Source organism: Budorcas taxicolor, chromosome 3 (assembly GCF_023091745.1).
Source record: "Budorcas taxicolor isolate Tak-1 chromosome 3, Takin1.1, whole genome shotgun sequence".
Taxonomy (NCBI): domain Eukaryota; kingdom Metazoa; phylum Chordata; class Mammalia; order Artiodactyla; family Bovidae; genus Budorcas; species Budorcas taxicolor.
In genome coordinates this window covers 102,273,979-102,285,417 of record NC_068912.1, presented here as the reverse complement: position 1 = coordinate 102,285,417, position 11,439 = coordinate 102,273,979, and the positions used below count along the sequence as shown (strand labels likewise).

The 11,439-nt window shown below is 58.3% G+C and overlaps 1 protein-coding gene across 4 annotated transcripts; it reads left to right on the top strand.

Moving 5' to 3' along the window:
• The first annotated feature begins 963 nt into the window (after nucleotides 1-963).
• Nucleotides 964-10,767, top strand: B4GALT2 (beta-1,4-galactosyltransferase 2). Of its 4 annotated transcripts, XM_052636678.1 has the most exons (8): nucleotides 1,145-1,230; nucleotides 2,030-2,212; nucleotides 2,709-3,064; nucleotides 3,266-3,501; nucleotides 6,427-6,617; nucleotides 6,760-6,882; nucleotides 6,994-7,098; nucleotides 9,888-10,767. In XM_052636678.1, exons 3-8 carry the CDS (start codon nucleotides 2,761-2,763, stop codon nucleotides 10,036-10,038), a joined length of 1,110 nt encoding a protein of 369 aa, XP_052492638.1. In that variant the 5' UTR covers nucleotides 1,145-1,230; nucleotides 2,030-2,212; nucleotides 2,709-2,760; the 3' UTR covers nucleotides 10,039-10,767. The 4 variants fall into 4 exon arrangements, with proteins under 4 accessions (XP_052492640.1, XP_052492639.1, XP_052492638.1 ...); XM_052636680.1 differs by lacking the exon at nucleotides 2,030-2,212 and having other exon boundaries at nucleotides 964-1,230; XM_052636679.1 differs by lacking the exons at nucleotides 1,145-1,230; nucleotides 2,030-2,212 and adding an exon at nucleotides 1,019-1,124.
• The last annotated feature ends 672 nt before the right edge of the window (nucleotides 10,768-11,439 follow it).

Genomic DNA, 11,439 nt, shown 5'->3' with positions numbered 1-11,439 from the left:
AGAAGAAGGGTAAAGAGACTTGTAGGCCTCAACTTCATGCCAGCCTCTCTAGCATTCCAGTTCATATACGCTGTCTCTGCTCTGGACAGCACTGGCTCCTGGGTGGGAAGGGAGTGGTGCTGGGCTGAGGCCTCTGTAGCTCTAACCCTCTTTATTGAAGGAGTGAGTCTGGGGATGTGGGCCCCTTGCTTGACTGTACGAGGGGGTGACCAACCCCATGCCCTCAGGGCTCTGGTCAGCTCAGCCCCAGTTGACTGCATTTATTACCTGGTTCTCCCCTCAGGCATCCACCATCTCTTCCTCTGGGGCCTTGGAACCCATTCATTCATCTGTGTTCATCTCTGCAGCATCCCATGCCAGAAACTAACTATCTTATGTTCCCAGGGCTGTGCCCAGCTCCTCCCACGCCTGTCCAACCTCTTACCCAACCTCCTGTTCCCCTAGAAGCCCCTGCCACACACACTTCGGTTCACACCTTTAAGCGTCCTGGCCAACTAGCAGCCCTCTCCACCGGTGAACCTTTTGATTCTGCTCCCATCGATGAGCCAACAAATTCCTGACCTCCCTGCCGAACTTCCAGGTGCCCTTGTTTGGCTGAGTTCGCTCTCCAACCCAGACCAGACCCCATTCTTCCAAAACGGGTTGGACCCATCCACACCTTCTCCTTTGGATGAGTCTGATCAATTTCTCCCGCCCCTCCCTTGTCCTCGGTACCCTCGCTCCGCGGCCGCGCTCGGCGGCCAGCAGGGGCGGGCGTCGGAGGCGCGCGGCGGGTACGGGCGCGCTGGAGGCGGGGGCCGCGGGGACGCGCGCGCGGGCGCGCCGGCCGGGCCTGCCCCTCCGAGGCGCCGTAGCGCGGGAGGGAGGCGGCGGCGCTGTGGTCCGTCGGTCGGCGGGTCCGTGGGTCTGCCCGGCCGCCCGGCCCCGCCCTGCCCCCCGGGGCGGCTCGGCTCCATGGCCCTCGGCGGCGGCGGCGGGAGGCGGCCTGGGGGCCGCGGGGGCCGCTGACCGGGAGGAGGAAGGCGGCGGGGCCGGGCCATGGGGAACGGAACCGACTGCAGCCGCCGGAGCCCGGAATCCAGCCGGAGCCGGAGCGGCGCCCCCTGCTGAGCCCCGAGCGCTGGGTGAGAGGGGGGCGCTCGCGGCCCCCAGCTCGGGGCCCCGAGATTCCAGACCCGGCCCCGCGAGGGGCGCCCCGAGCGCGGCCCCGAGATCCCCGCCCAGGACCCGGTGAGAGGCGCTGGCGGCCAGACCCCGGCCTGCCGTCACCCCACCCTACCCCCACCCCTCGGCTCCCCGCGTCCCCCTCGGGCTCCTCTGCCCGCCCCCAGCCAGCCTCCCTTATTGTCCTCGCTCCACCCCGGCCTCGTGGCGTGGGGAGGTGCTCCACTTACGTCGCCCCTTTGCCTCGGCCCCCAACCCACATCTTCTCCAAGCCCCCTCCCCCCCAGGCTCCACACCCACCCGGTCTTCGCTGCTTCCCGGTCCAGGGGTGCCACGTGTTCGGGCCACTCAGCCTTCCAGCCCCGCCCAGACTCACCTCGCAGCTTGACCGGCAGCCTGACCCAAAACCCCTGACGCGGAGGGAGCGGTGGGAGTGTTCGCACGTGGGGTCTGTGTGACTGTGTAAGCCCAGGAGCGCGGCTTTGTTTGTGAGTGGGTGGCTCGGTGCATTATTGTCACTGTCACCCAGGCGTGTCTGTGACTCTTTATGTAGTTCTCTGTGTCTCTGAGTGCAGCTACAGCGTCTCTGACTGTAGCTGGGACCCAGGGTGTTTGTATGGTTGTGTGATAGATACTGTGTATCTGAGGGAGACTCAGCCTGCTCTCGGAAGCACTGCCAGAAGTGCCCCCAGAAGTGTTACTGCTGTAGGACCCCCAGTTAGAGCCATGGCCCAGGCAAAACCCTCTCCTGACATGCTGTCTCCAGGGCCCAAGCATTTCCCTTTCTGGGAATCAGAACCAATCCTTGAGGTCTTATGGGAGGGATGTCCTGGGACCCATCCTGTCTTTTCACCTCTTGCTCCAGAGGGAAGTGATCTCGTAAACATCTTGTTCAAATTTGGGCCACCTGCATGCTGAGGGCCACTTCCCAGCCTGCTCCCAGATGGCCTGGCCTACTCGCCACTGGGACCTGACCAAAGAAATCACTGCCCACCCCCATGATCCAGGAGGACTAAATGAAGTCTTGAGTACCAAGTGCTCTGGCATGGTAAATACTCAGTAAATGCTCTCCTGTCCTCAGACCAGGACTCCTGGGTTGAGGATGCTGGCCTGTGGGCGTTTGTTCTCTGGGCACAGAGAACCCATGTGGGTCTGTACATAAGTGTGTTTCTGTGTTCAGATATGAGCTGGTGTGATCAGAGGTCATGTGCCCATGATCCATGGTGCGAGGGAGGGTGTGAAGTTGGGTAAGAAGGACACTTACCCAAGTGTGAGGGTAGGTGAGGCTCTCCTTGTGTGTATGTGTCAGTGAGGATGAAGAAGGAAAGCCCGTGTGGGTTAGTACTCAGTGTGTGAAGATGCATGAGTAGTGACTTGCCAGGGACCGTGTGTGTGTATTTACAGGTAGAATTTAAGTCAAGGGGTGTGAGCAGGTAAGTGTGAGGATACACGTCTAAGAATGTGAGCAGTGCACAGAAGGTGGGTGGGTGGCCTTGCCCCTCTGGCCCTGACTTGCTGGGTGTGTCTCTCCCACCCCTGCCCAGGCCGGCAGCCGGATGCCCGGGCCCATTGGGTGGGCCGGCGGCCGCCTGCGGGATGAGCAGACTGCTGGGGGGGACGCTGGAGCGCGTGTGCAAGGCCGTGCTCCTTCTCTGCCTGCTGCACTTTCTCGTGGCCGTCATCCTCTACTTTGACGTCTACGCCCAGCACTTGGCCTTCTTCAGCCGCTTCAGTGCACGCGGCCCCTCCCGCGCCCTCCACCCAGCTGCCAGCAGCAGCACCAACTGCTCTCGGCCAAACGCCACTGCCCCCAGCTCCGGGCTCCCCGAGGCTCCCAGCGCCCGGCCCGGCCCCACGGCTCCTGTCCTGCCACCCTGTCCTGACTCGCCGCCTGGCCTTGGTGAGCCTGCGGGGTGGGGCTTGCCTCTAGGGGTGGGCCAAGGTCTGGGGGAGTGAAGTCTTGACCCCCGGGGGTGCCACAGGTGTTGTGTGTTGGCAGAGGGCTATTCTGGGATTCCCTGGCCCACTCCAGGTAGAGGGAGGGGGCTAGCGTCCTTGGGTTCCGGTGAAGACCTAATTCCCGCCCCTGTCCTGCCTGCAGTGGGCCGACTGCTGATTGAGTTCACCTCACCCATGCCCCTGGAGCGGGTGCAGAGGGAGAACCCAGGTGTCCTCCTCGGTGGCCGCTATACGCCGCCTGACTGCACCCCAGCCCAGACGGTGGCAGTCATCATCCCCTTCCGACACCGGGAACACCACCTACGCTACTGGCTCCACTACCTGCATCCCATCCTCAGGCGACAGCGACTACGCTATGGCATCTACGTCATCAACCAGGTGTGCAGCTGCAGCCTCCAGGCTGGCCACCGGCCACCAGGGAACCCATGAGCACCTGTGGGTGAGAGGCCCATGTGCCTGTTGTTGGATCTGTGCGGTTGGGGGCATTCATGGATGCCTGAAGAGTTGTGTGGACATGCAATGTACGTGTGGGGGTCCATGTATGTCTGATACAGGCCCTCCTCCCCACAGAGAATCCCCAGACTTGAACTTGGATCCCTTTAGACTCCAGGACGGTGGTGTGTCACTGGAGTAGGAGCAGGGAGCTGTGAAGCCACCAAGCGGCCCAGTTTAACCCCAGGGCGGGGAAGCGACCATTGAGATGGGTCTTGAGGGATAAATAGGCATCAGCCGGTGGAGAGACTGGGGAAGGCAAGCATTCTAGGCAGAGGGACAGGGGAGGCCCCAGGCCCCAGTGAGAGAACTGGTCTCCTGTGTTCGGGAACTGTCAGCTGAGGCGAGAGGTGCCTCATGCAGGGTGGGTAGCAGAGGTGAGGTTGGGAGGGCTAGTGGAGGCCATAGCCACAGGGATCCCAGGAGACATCTCAAGCAGCTGGATTCCAGCGTGAAAGTGGCAGGGCACCGTTGTGTCTTTTTGTGGCTATGCCGGGTCTTCCCTGGGGGCAACACAGGCTCTCTGGTTACGGTGTGGGCTCTGGAGCTGCGGTGCGCAGGCTTAGTTGGGATCCCCATGGCATGTGACATCTTAGTTCCCCAACCAGGGATCACACCCATGCCCCCTACACTGGAAGGCAGAGCCTTAACCCCTGGACCACCAGGGGAGTTCCCACAGTGAGGTTTTAGGGAGAGGGTGATGTGTATGTGTGCTGCTTAGAAAGATTGCTCTGATTGCATGTGGACAGTGGGATGGAAGGGGAGCCTGGAGGTAGGGCGCCTGGTTGGGAAGAGGCTGCTATGTTCAGGGTGGAGATGGTGAATGTGCCTGCGAGTTGGGCAGGAGTCGTGCGGATGAGAGGGGAGATATGATATAAGTAGCTGAGAGGAAAGGGAGGTGCCAGGACACCTTGAGGCTCTCTGTCTTGACTGCTGGCCCTGGGTATGGTTGCGCCTGTGAGATGGGAACACAGGATCTGGGCCGGGTCTGGGGGAGAATGTATCTGTTTTGCATGTGATGAGTTTGAGTGCCTGAGGGAAGTATAAGAGGAATGGTACGCAGGCATTTGGACAAACCAACTGACCTAGGAGTGAAATCTGAGGTGGAGAGGGATCTGGGAGCCACCAGTATATAGATGGTCCCTAAAACCAGCCATGTCCAGCCTGCTGGGGGTGGGGCCTGGGAGCTGAGAGGAGAAAGCCAGCATGTAAGGAATGGGTGGAGAAAGAGAGACCACAGAGGCTGCAAGGGTTGGCCAGAAAGGTTCGAGGAGACCCAAGAGAACTTAGTGTCCCAGCAGCCAGGAATAAGCGTCAAGAAGGCAGCGTGGCAGCTGCGTGAGCGCTGCTGGGGGAGTAAGGAAGGATGTAGACCGAGAAGCGTCCAGTGGATTTAGCAACAAGGTGGGCCCAGCAAGAGCCATTTCAGGGGCATGGTGGGGGCGGAAGCAGATTGCAGTGGGTTGCAGAAGGAATCAGATCTGACAAAATGCAAGTAGCCAATTGGAGACAGCTCTTTATTAAAAAAAATTCTGCTGAGAAGGGAAGGCAAAAGGTAGGGTGGGGTCTAAAGGAAGGGCTTTCTTTGGGTGGGAGAGAAATGGGCACATTTATGAGCCCTGTGAGAGAAACCTAGGGCTCCTGGGTGGTGAGAGAGGTTAGGAAGGAGTGCAGATGGAGAAAATGGACCATTGCTCCAAGGGCTGGTGGGAGAGAAGGTTCAGGGCAAGGAGGAAAGAGAGCAGGTGGGGCCGGGCCGTTCAGGGTCCAGGGGAGCAACTCTTGCCCTCTTGAGCCCAGGTTGGCTGGTAGGGAGGAGGCGCTACTCCTCCTCTCCTTCCAGGAGAGTCTACTTGAAGACCAGGAGCCTCTCTGGCTCCAGCCTGGAGATCATGAGTTGGCGCAGGGCCTTTAGGGGCCAGCCAGCTCCTTCCATGAAACCCTCCTTCCTCTGGCCAGAATTCAGAGTCTGGGGCTGCATGGCTAGGAGGCCAACCTCAAGGAGACCTGGTCCCACAGCCCCATTTCTTGGGGGACTCCAGGCTCACTATGCCTCTCATTTTGTTGGGGAGACAAGTGAATTGAGCCTGGTCCCAGAGGCTGCCCAAGGGATTGGGTGTGGATCTACAACAGCCAGAGGGGACAGGTGGCTTAGTCCCCATGGTCTCTGCATCTTAGATGCTGGCCATTTGGGGACATTCTTTGTTCATTTCACTCCACGACAGGCTCAGTAGGGAAGCAGTGTGCTCAGGGCCGCTCATCTTTAAGATCCTCACTGGCTCAGAGAAGATGCCTGGCACCAAGGACAGGGCTGAGGGGCATGATTGAAGGAATGAATGAAACGAGAGCCCTAAATTGTAACCGTTTGAATGGGCCTGGCATACATGAAGCACAGGGGAGGGAATGAGTAATTATACTGGGGCGGGGAGGTTTGCTAACAGAGGCCTTTCCAGACATGAATTTGAGAAGTGGAGAAGGAGAGCATTCCAGACAGGGGCAACTGCTAACGCTGAGGCCTGGAGGCAGGAAAGAGTCTGGCATGTTCTGGGGTTGTGGAGAAATATGGGATAGCTGGGCTTGGGGGGTCTGAAGTCATTGGCCAGAGAGGAGATGGAGCCAAATTCTAAAAGGCTTTGCAAAGCTAGGTCTAGGATAAAGAGCTGGATTTGATCCCTAGAGTCTGGAGGCCCCAGTGGAGGATGAGTTGACGGGTAGTGCTAGGTCTGCAGGGACCACTCTGGACAGTTGTAAAGTGGCAGATGTTTCCAAGTCTCAGGCCCAGAGCCGACCTGTCTCCTCTACCAACCCCAGCACGGTGAGGACACCTTCAACCGGGCCAAGCTGCTCAACGTGGGTTTCCTAGAGGCACTCAAGGAGGACTCCACCTACAACTGCTTCATCTTCAGTGACGTGGACCTGGTCCCCATGGATGACCGCAACCTGTACCGCTGTGGTGACCAGCCCCGCCACTTCGCCATTGCCATGGACAAATTTGGCTTCCGGTGAGGGCTCCCTTCTCGGCTGGACCCAGGCCTCCCCGTCCTGCCCTGGCCGTCACTCCCAGCCCCCTTCCCCCGCTTGTTGCCAAACCTCTGTCTGGAATCCCCTCAGGCCCCTGATTGACGCATGTCTTCCGTGCCCCAGGCTGCCCTATGCTGGCTACTTCGGAGGTGTGTCGGGCCTGAATAAATCCCAGTTCCTGAGAATCAATGGCTTCCCCAACGAGTACTGGGGTTGGGGTGGTGAGGATGACGACATCTTCAACCGGTGAGCGGGGATGGGGTGGGGAGTCGATGGGGTGTGGATGGTGGGCACAGACTGGGTTGGGCTCTTCGCCCATCCTGGTGCCCACTCCAGCCTGGCTGTCCCTGACCCCAGGATCTCCCTGGCTGGGATGAAGATCTCGCGTCCAGACATCCGCATAGGCCGCTACCGAATGATCAAGCACGACCGGGACAAGCATAATGAGCCCAACCCTCAAAGGTGACCCCCAGTGACCTCAACCCCAGCCGTCCTGGCCCCTTACCCCATAGAGGTGATGTCCCGGTGCTGCTGATCCCCGGAGATGATCCCAGGGCCCCTGACCCTTGACTCCTGAGATGACTCCTGGCACCCCCACCCCTGGCCCTTAGTCCCCAGCTCAACTCTCACCCCTGGCCTGATTCTGCAAGTGACTGAAATTTAAAGGTGGGGCTCAAATTGTCACTGAGTTACTTGCATTCCTCTTGGGCCCTCACAGACCTCACTCCAGCCTGAACAGATAGGACAAGAGACAGCAGGCCCAGGGCACAGCTCCAGGGCCTAGGGACCCAACAGAGATTGCCGCGAGCAGTGTGAGGTGGCGGGAGTGGAAAGACACTGCTGAGCCCTCTGAGATTGAATAGGTGGCTGGTCTCTGAGGAGGAAGCCACATCGGTGTCTTAATGGTGGCTGGGAGAAATGCCTGAGGGCATGTGAGATGGGTGGTGGAGGGCAGGAGGCGTGTGAGGGGATCCAGAGCACTCAGACCTAATCCCTGCTGGGCAGCTTGTGTGAAGTTCAGTCTAGGGAGGGAGACCAGGAGATAGAGCACAAGGTGATCAGGGCAAGGTGCTGTCCTGGCAGAAGAGGGAGTGATGGTGGGAGGCTTCCCGGAGGAGGTTGTTGTTCAGTTGCCAAGTTGTGTCCGACTCTTCATGACCCCATAGGCTGCAGCACGCCAGGCTTCCCCATCCTTCACCGTCTCCTGGAGTTTACCCAAGTTCATTCCATTGAATCGGTGATGCCATTCAACCATCTCATCCTCTGTCACCCTCTTCTACTTCTGCCTTCAATCTTTCCCAGCATCAGGGTCTTTTCCCAATGAGTCAGCTGTTCACATCAGGTGGCCAAAGTACTGGAGCGTGGAGTATTCTTGGAGGAGGTGATGGTAAACTGGAGTTTGAAAAGAGTTATTCATTCTACAAATATTTGTCACACACCTACCTTGGGTACAGTACTGTATTCACCAGGCTGATGGAGGAGGCTAGTCTGGATAAAAGGAATCAGATGTGTAGGAGTCTGGAATGTGTATGTCCATTGTATACGCTGAGAGCTTGAAACTCTTCATTATTACATTCTGAAGGCTGGGAGTGACAGGAGGGGGATCACTGCTGATCCCAGGTTGGGAGTTTCAGTTTTGTCCCAGGGGTGCTGGGGAGTCATGGAAGGGCTTTCATGTGGGGAAGGGATGGGACCACATTTGGGTTTGGAAGGATCACCCTTTGAGTTTGAAGAAGGTGAAGGACTGGCAGAGCTGCTGAGTGGAGCAGGAGGAATGTAGACCAGGCTCAGAGGAATCAGTGGAGCCCAGGGGCTATGCTGCATGTGAAACTGGCATGCGCCCACCGGACCAGTAGGATGTTCTTCTGTGAAGCCAGGGTGTCAGAGTGGGGAGGAAGGTGGCCGTACTGATGTAGGGTTGATATTTGGCAGAAGCATGAAGTACTGGGCATCCAGGGAGCTGATGTAAAAGCAGTTAAGTTGAAAACTATGGTGAGTAGGGAAGGGAGGACAGGCTGGGAGAAGAGGGGCTTTGGGGTATCTGAGGAGGAGCACTCAGTGTTGGACTGGCTCCAGAGAGGGATCTGAACTGAGCCAAGAAGGATGGAGAGGATCAAAACAGTTGGGATGAGGGTGGCAGTGGGGCTCTGGAAGCACAGGCCAGGGGCCATGTCTAGGCACCATCCTTGGTTAGTGATATCTGCATGGCCAAGATAGCGAGATGTTTCTGGCTTAAGGAACTCTATGGATGCTGGTTTCATCCAGCTGGTTGCCTTTGCCTCAGATCTAGGAGTTCTGGATTCTTCTTGCTCACCCTACATATCTGGGCCATCAGCAGGTCTTATCAGTGCCACCCCTTGAAAGGTATCTGAGCCAGCCACTTCTCTTTACCTCGGCACTAGTGCCGCCTCTTTGGAGCTCATGTTCCCTGGCCCTCCCTTTCCCAGACTGGGCTAAAAATCCCTCAGTGTTTTTTAACTCACAGAATAAAAAGCTATTCCCTCTGACTTACAGAGGCTTGCCCATACATGCTGTAACCTCCCAGCTAATCTTACTCTGGGTTTTCTCCTTGGCCCATTAAGCTCTAGGCACTCTGCTGTGCAAATTCTCATTTTCAGTTTAGGGTCAGCCTGTGCTTTTACCTCTGCCTGGAAAGCTCTTCCTCTGCTCTCAGCTTGGTGGCCCACACCCACCCCTTCCAGGGCAGTCATCCTGTCTGCCATTTCCCTCTGCTGTCTTCCCTCAATATTCTGGTGTCTTCCTTGTCCATTACTTGTCTGCCCTAGTGGTATAGACTTGCCATGAGAGGAAGGACTTTGCAGTTCTGTTCATGGCTGTGACTTTGGTGCTTAGAGAGGGCCTGGCACATGGCGACTGCTCCATAAATAGATGGTGAAGGCGTGATTAAAGGATGAGGAGCAGAGAAGGGGGCACAGAGATGGTGGGTGTGGGGGGTAACGATGATGCATATAGTACAGGACACATTGTATTTGAGGTGTCTGTGGGGTACCCTGTGTCTAGGTCTGCAGTGAGAAACATTGGTGAGCGTGTCATGATTCTGGACTGAAGGGGGTGAGATCTCTGTTTTGAGGGTTGTTGCAAGAACCAAAGGGCCCCAGGCAGGTGGAGGGAGTAGCGAGGAGAACTGAGTCACCCCAGGAAGAAGCCAGGAGGGCGTGAGCCTTGGCCCCAGTGATCCCTACTGGGTTTGGTGGTGAGCCCTGATCTAGACCCACTTCTATCCTGTCTAGGTTTACCAAGATTCAAAACACGAAGCTGACCATGAAGCGGGACGGCATCGGGTCAGTGCGGTACCAGGTCTTAGAGGTGTCTCGGCAACCACTCTTCACCAATATCACAGTGGACATTGGGCGGCCCCCTTCGTGGCCTCCTCGGGGATGACACCAGTGGACAAAGGCTCCCAGTGCCAAGGATTGCCTGTCAGAGGACTGACCTACAGCCTGGCTGGCAGCTGCTCTGTGGTGGATCCCCCAGGACTGAGACTGTGGGCTCTGTTTCCTGAGGGTCTTCAGTAGGCACCCCCCAGCTGCACTTGGAAGTTTCAGAACCTACTTTGGGGGAGCTTCCATCCTGGGCAGGCCCCTCAAGGGTGGCCGTCTCTGGGGTCAACCCCTCCTGCTCCTCCTTCCCCAGTTCAGCCCCCCTCACTGTCAGGGTTGGGTCAGCCCCTGCACTGCCTCGCCGAGTGGCCTGGGCCAGGTCACTCCACCTCTCTGTGCCTCAGTTTCCCCCCCCCCTTGAGTCCCCTAGGGCCTAGAAGAGTGGGAGGTATGACTAGGGGGCAATGTTGCTTCCAGGGGGAATTCTCAGACCTGAGGATCCCCCACACTCCCAGGGGAGGGGAAACCTTTTTCACTCAACATTGTAGGGGGCAAACTCTGGGGCACCCCCTGCTGAGGAGCAGCCCCAGGAGGGGACCAGAAGGGGTGCTGTGTTGCTGCCTGGGATCTTGGGGTTGGGCTTTGCATGGGGGCGGATAGGGCTTGGATCAGTTGGGTTCCAGCCCCACCCCGTCTCTCAGAGGGAAGGCAGTAGCCCCAGGGCCGGCTCGTGTTTGTACATTGCACAGAAACTTGTGTGGGTGCTTTAGTAAAAAACGTGAATGGAGAAGCCCTTTGTCTGTTTGGGGATGGGGATCTGGATCCCTAATGCCGGAACCTGGTGTGTTTTGGGAAGGGTGCCTGGCCCAATCTGTCTGGGCCGGACTGTCCTGGTTCCCCAAATCCCTAGAAGCCGATTCACTAGACTTACGCGGGCTGGAAGGACAAATTTTACCCTGCCGCTGCCTCCTGACCGGAAAAGGCAAGGAAATAATAAACCCACCGGGCTCAGATTCTCGATTCTTTCACCTGCCCTGGAGTCTAAAGGTGCCCAGGGATGAAAGGTGCTTGGGGTCAGATGTGCATGGGTGAGACTGCGAAACCACCTACCACGGCTATGGGTTGGGCTTTGTTAGCCGGCACCGCCTGGAATGGGCGGGGCCGGGGCTCTCTGGGGGCGGGGCCCCGTTTCCCGGGTGAGAGCCGCGCGGAAGAGGCGGAGCTAGGGCCCAGTCCCCCAGCCTGGCTCCCGGGGCCGCGACCTGAAACCGTGGCCTCCGAGAGTCGATCAGTAGTAGGGCAGAAGAGCGCCAGAGGCCAGCGGCTCTGGACCGAGCAACTCTAGTGGGGACGGGAGGCAGAACGGAATGGGGCTTGGGAGAGGCCGGTCCGAGTGACAGGCTGGGGGCGTGGCCTGTGAGACCCGGAAGCGGGCGAGGAGTAAGTGGGCGTGCCCGGCCCT

What these genes read in the sequence shown, in the direction of transcription:
- B4GALT2 (XM_052636680.1), top strand. Translation starts at nt 2,761, where the DNA reads ATGAGCAGACTGCTGGGGGGGACGCTGGAGCGCGTGTGCAAGGCCGTG. An exon ending in TGACTCGCCGCCTGGCCTTG is followed by an intron (nt 3,065 to 3,265) that starts GTGAGCCTGCGG and finishes TCCTGCCTGCAG; the next exon opens with TGGGCCGACTGCTGATTGAG. An exon ending in GCATCTACGTCATCAACCAG is followed by an intron (nt 3,502 to 6,426) that starts GTGTGCAGCTGC and finishes TACCAACCCCAG; the next exon opens with CACGGTGAGGACACCTTCAA.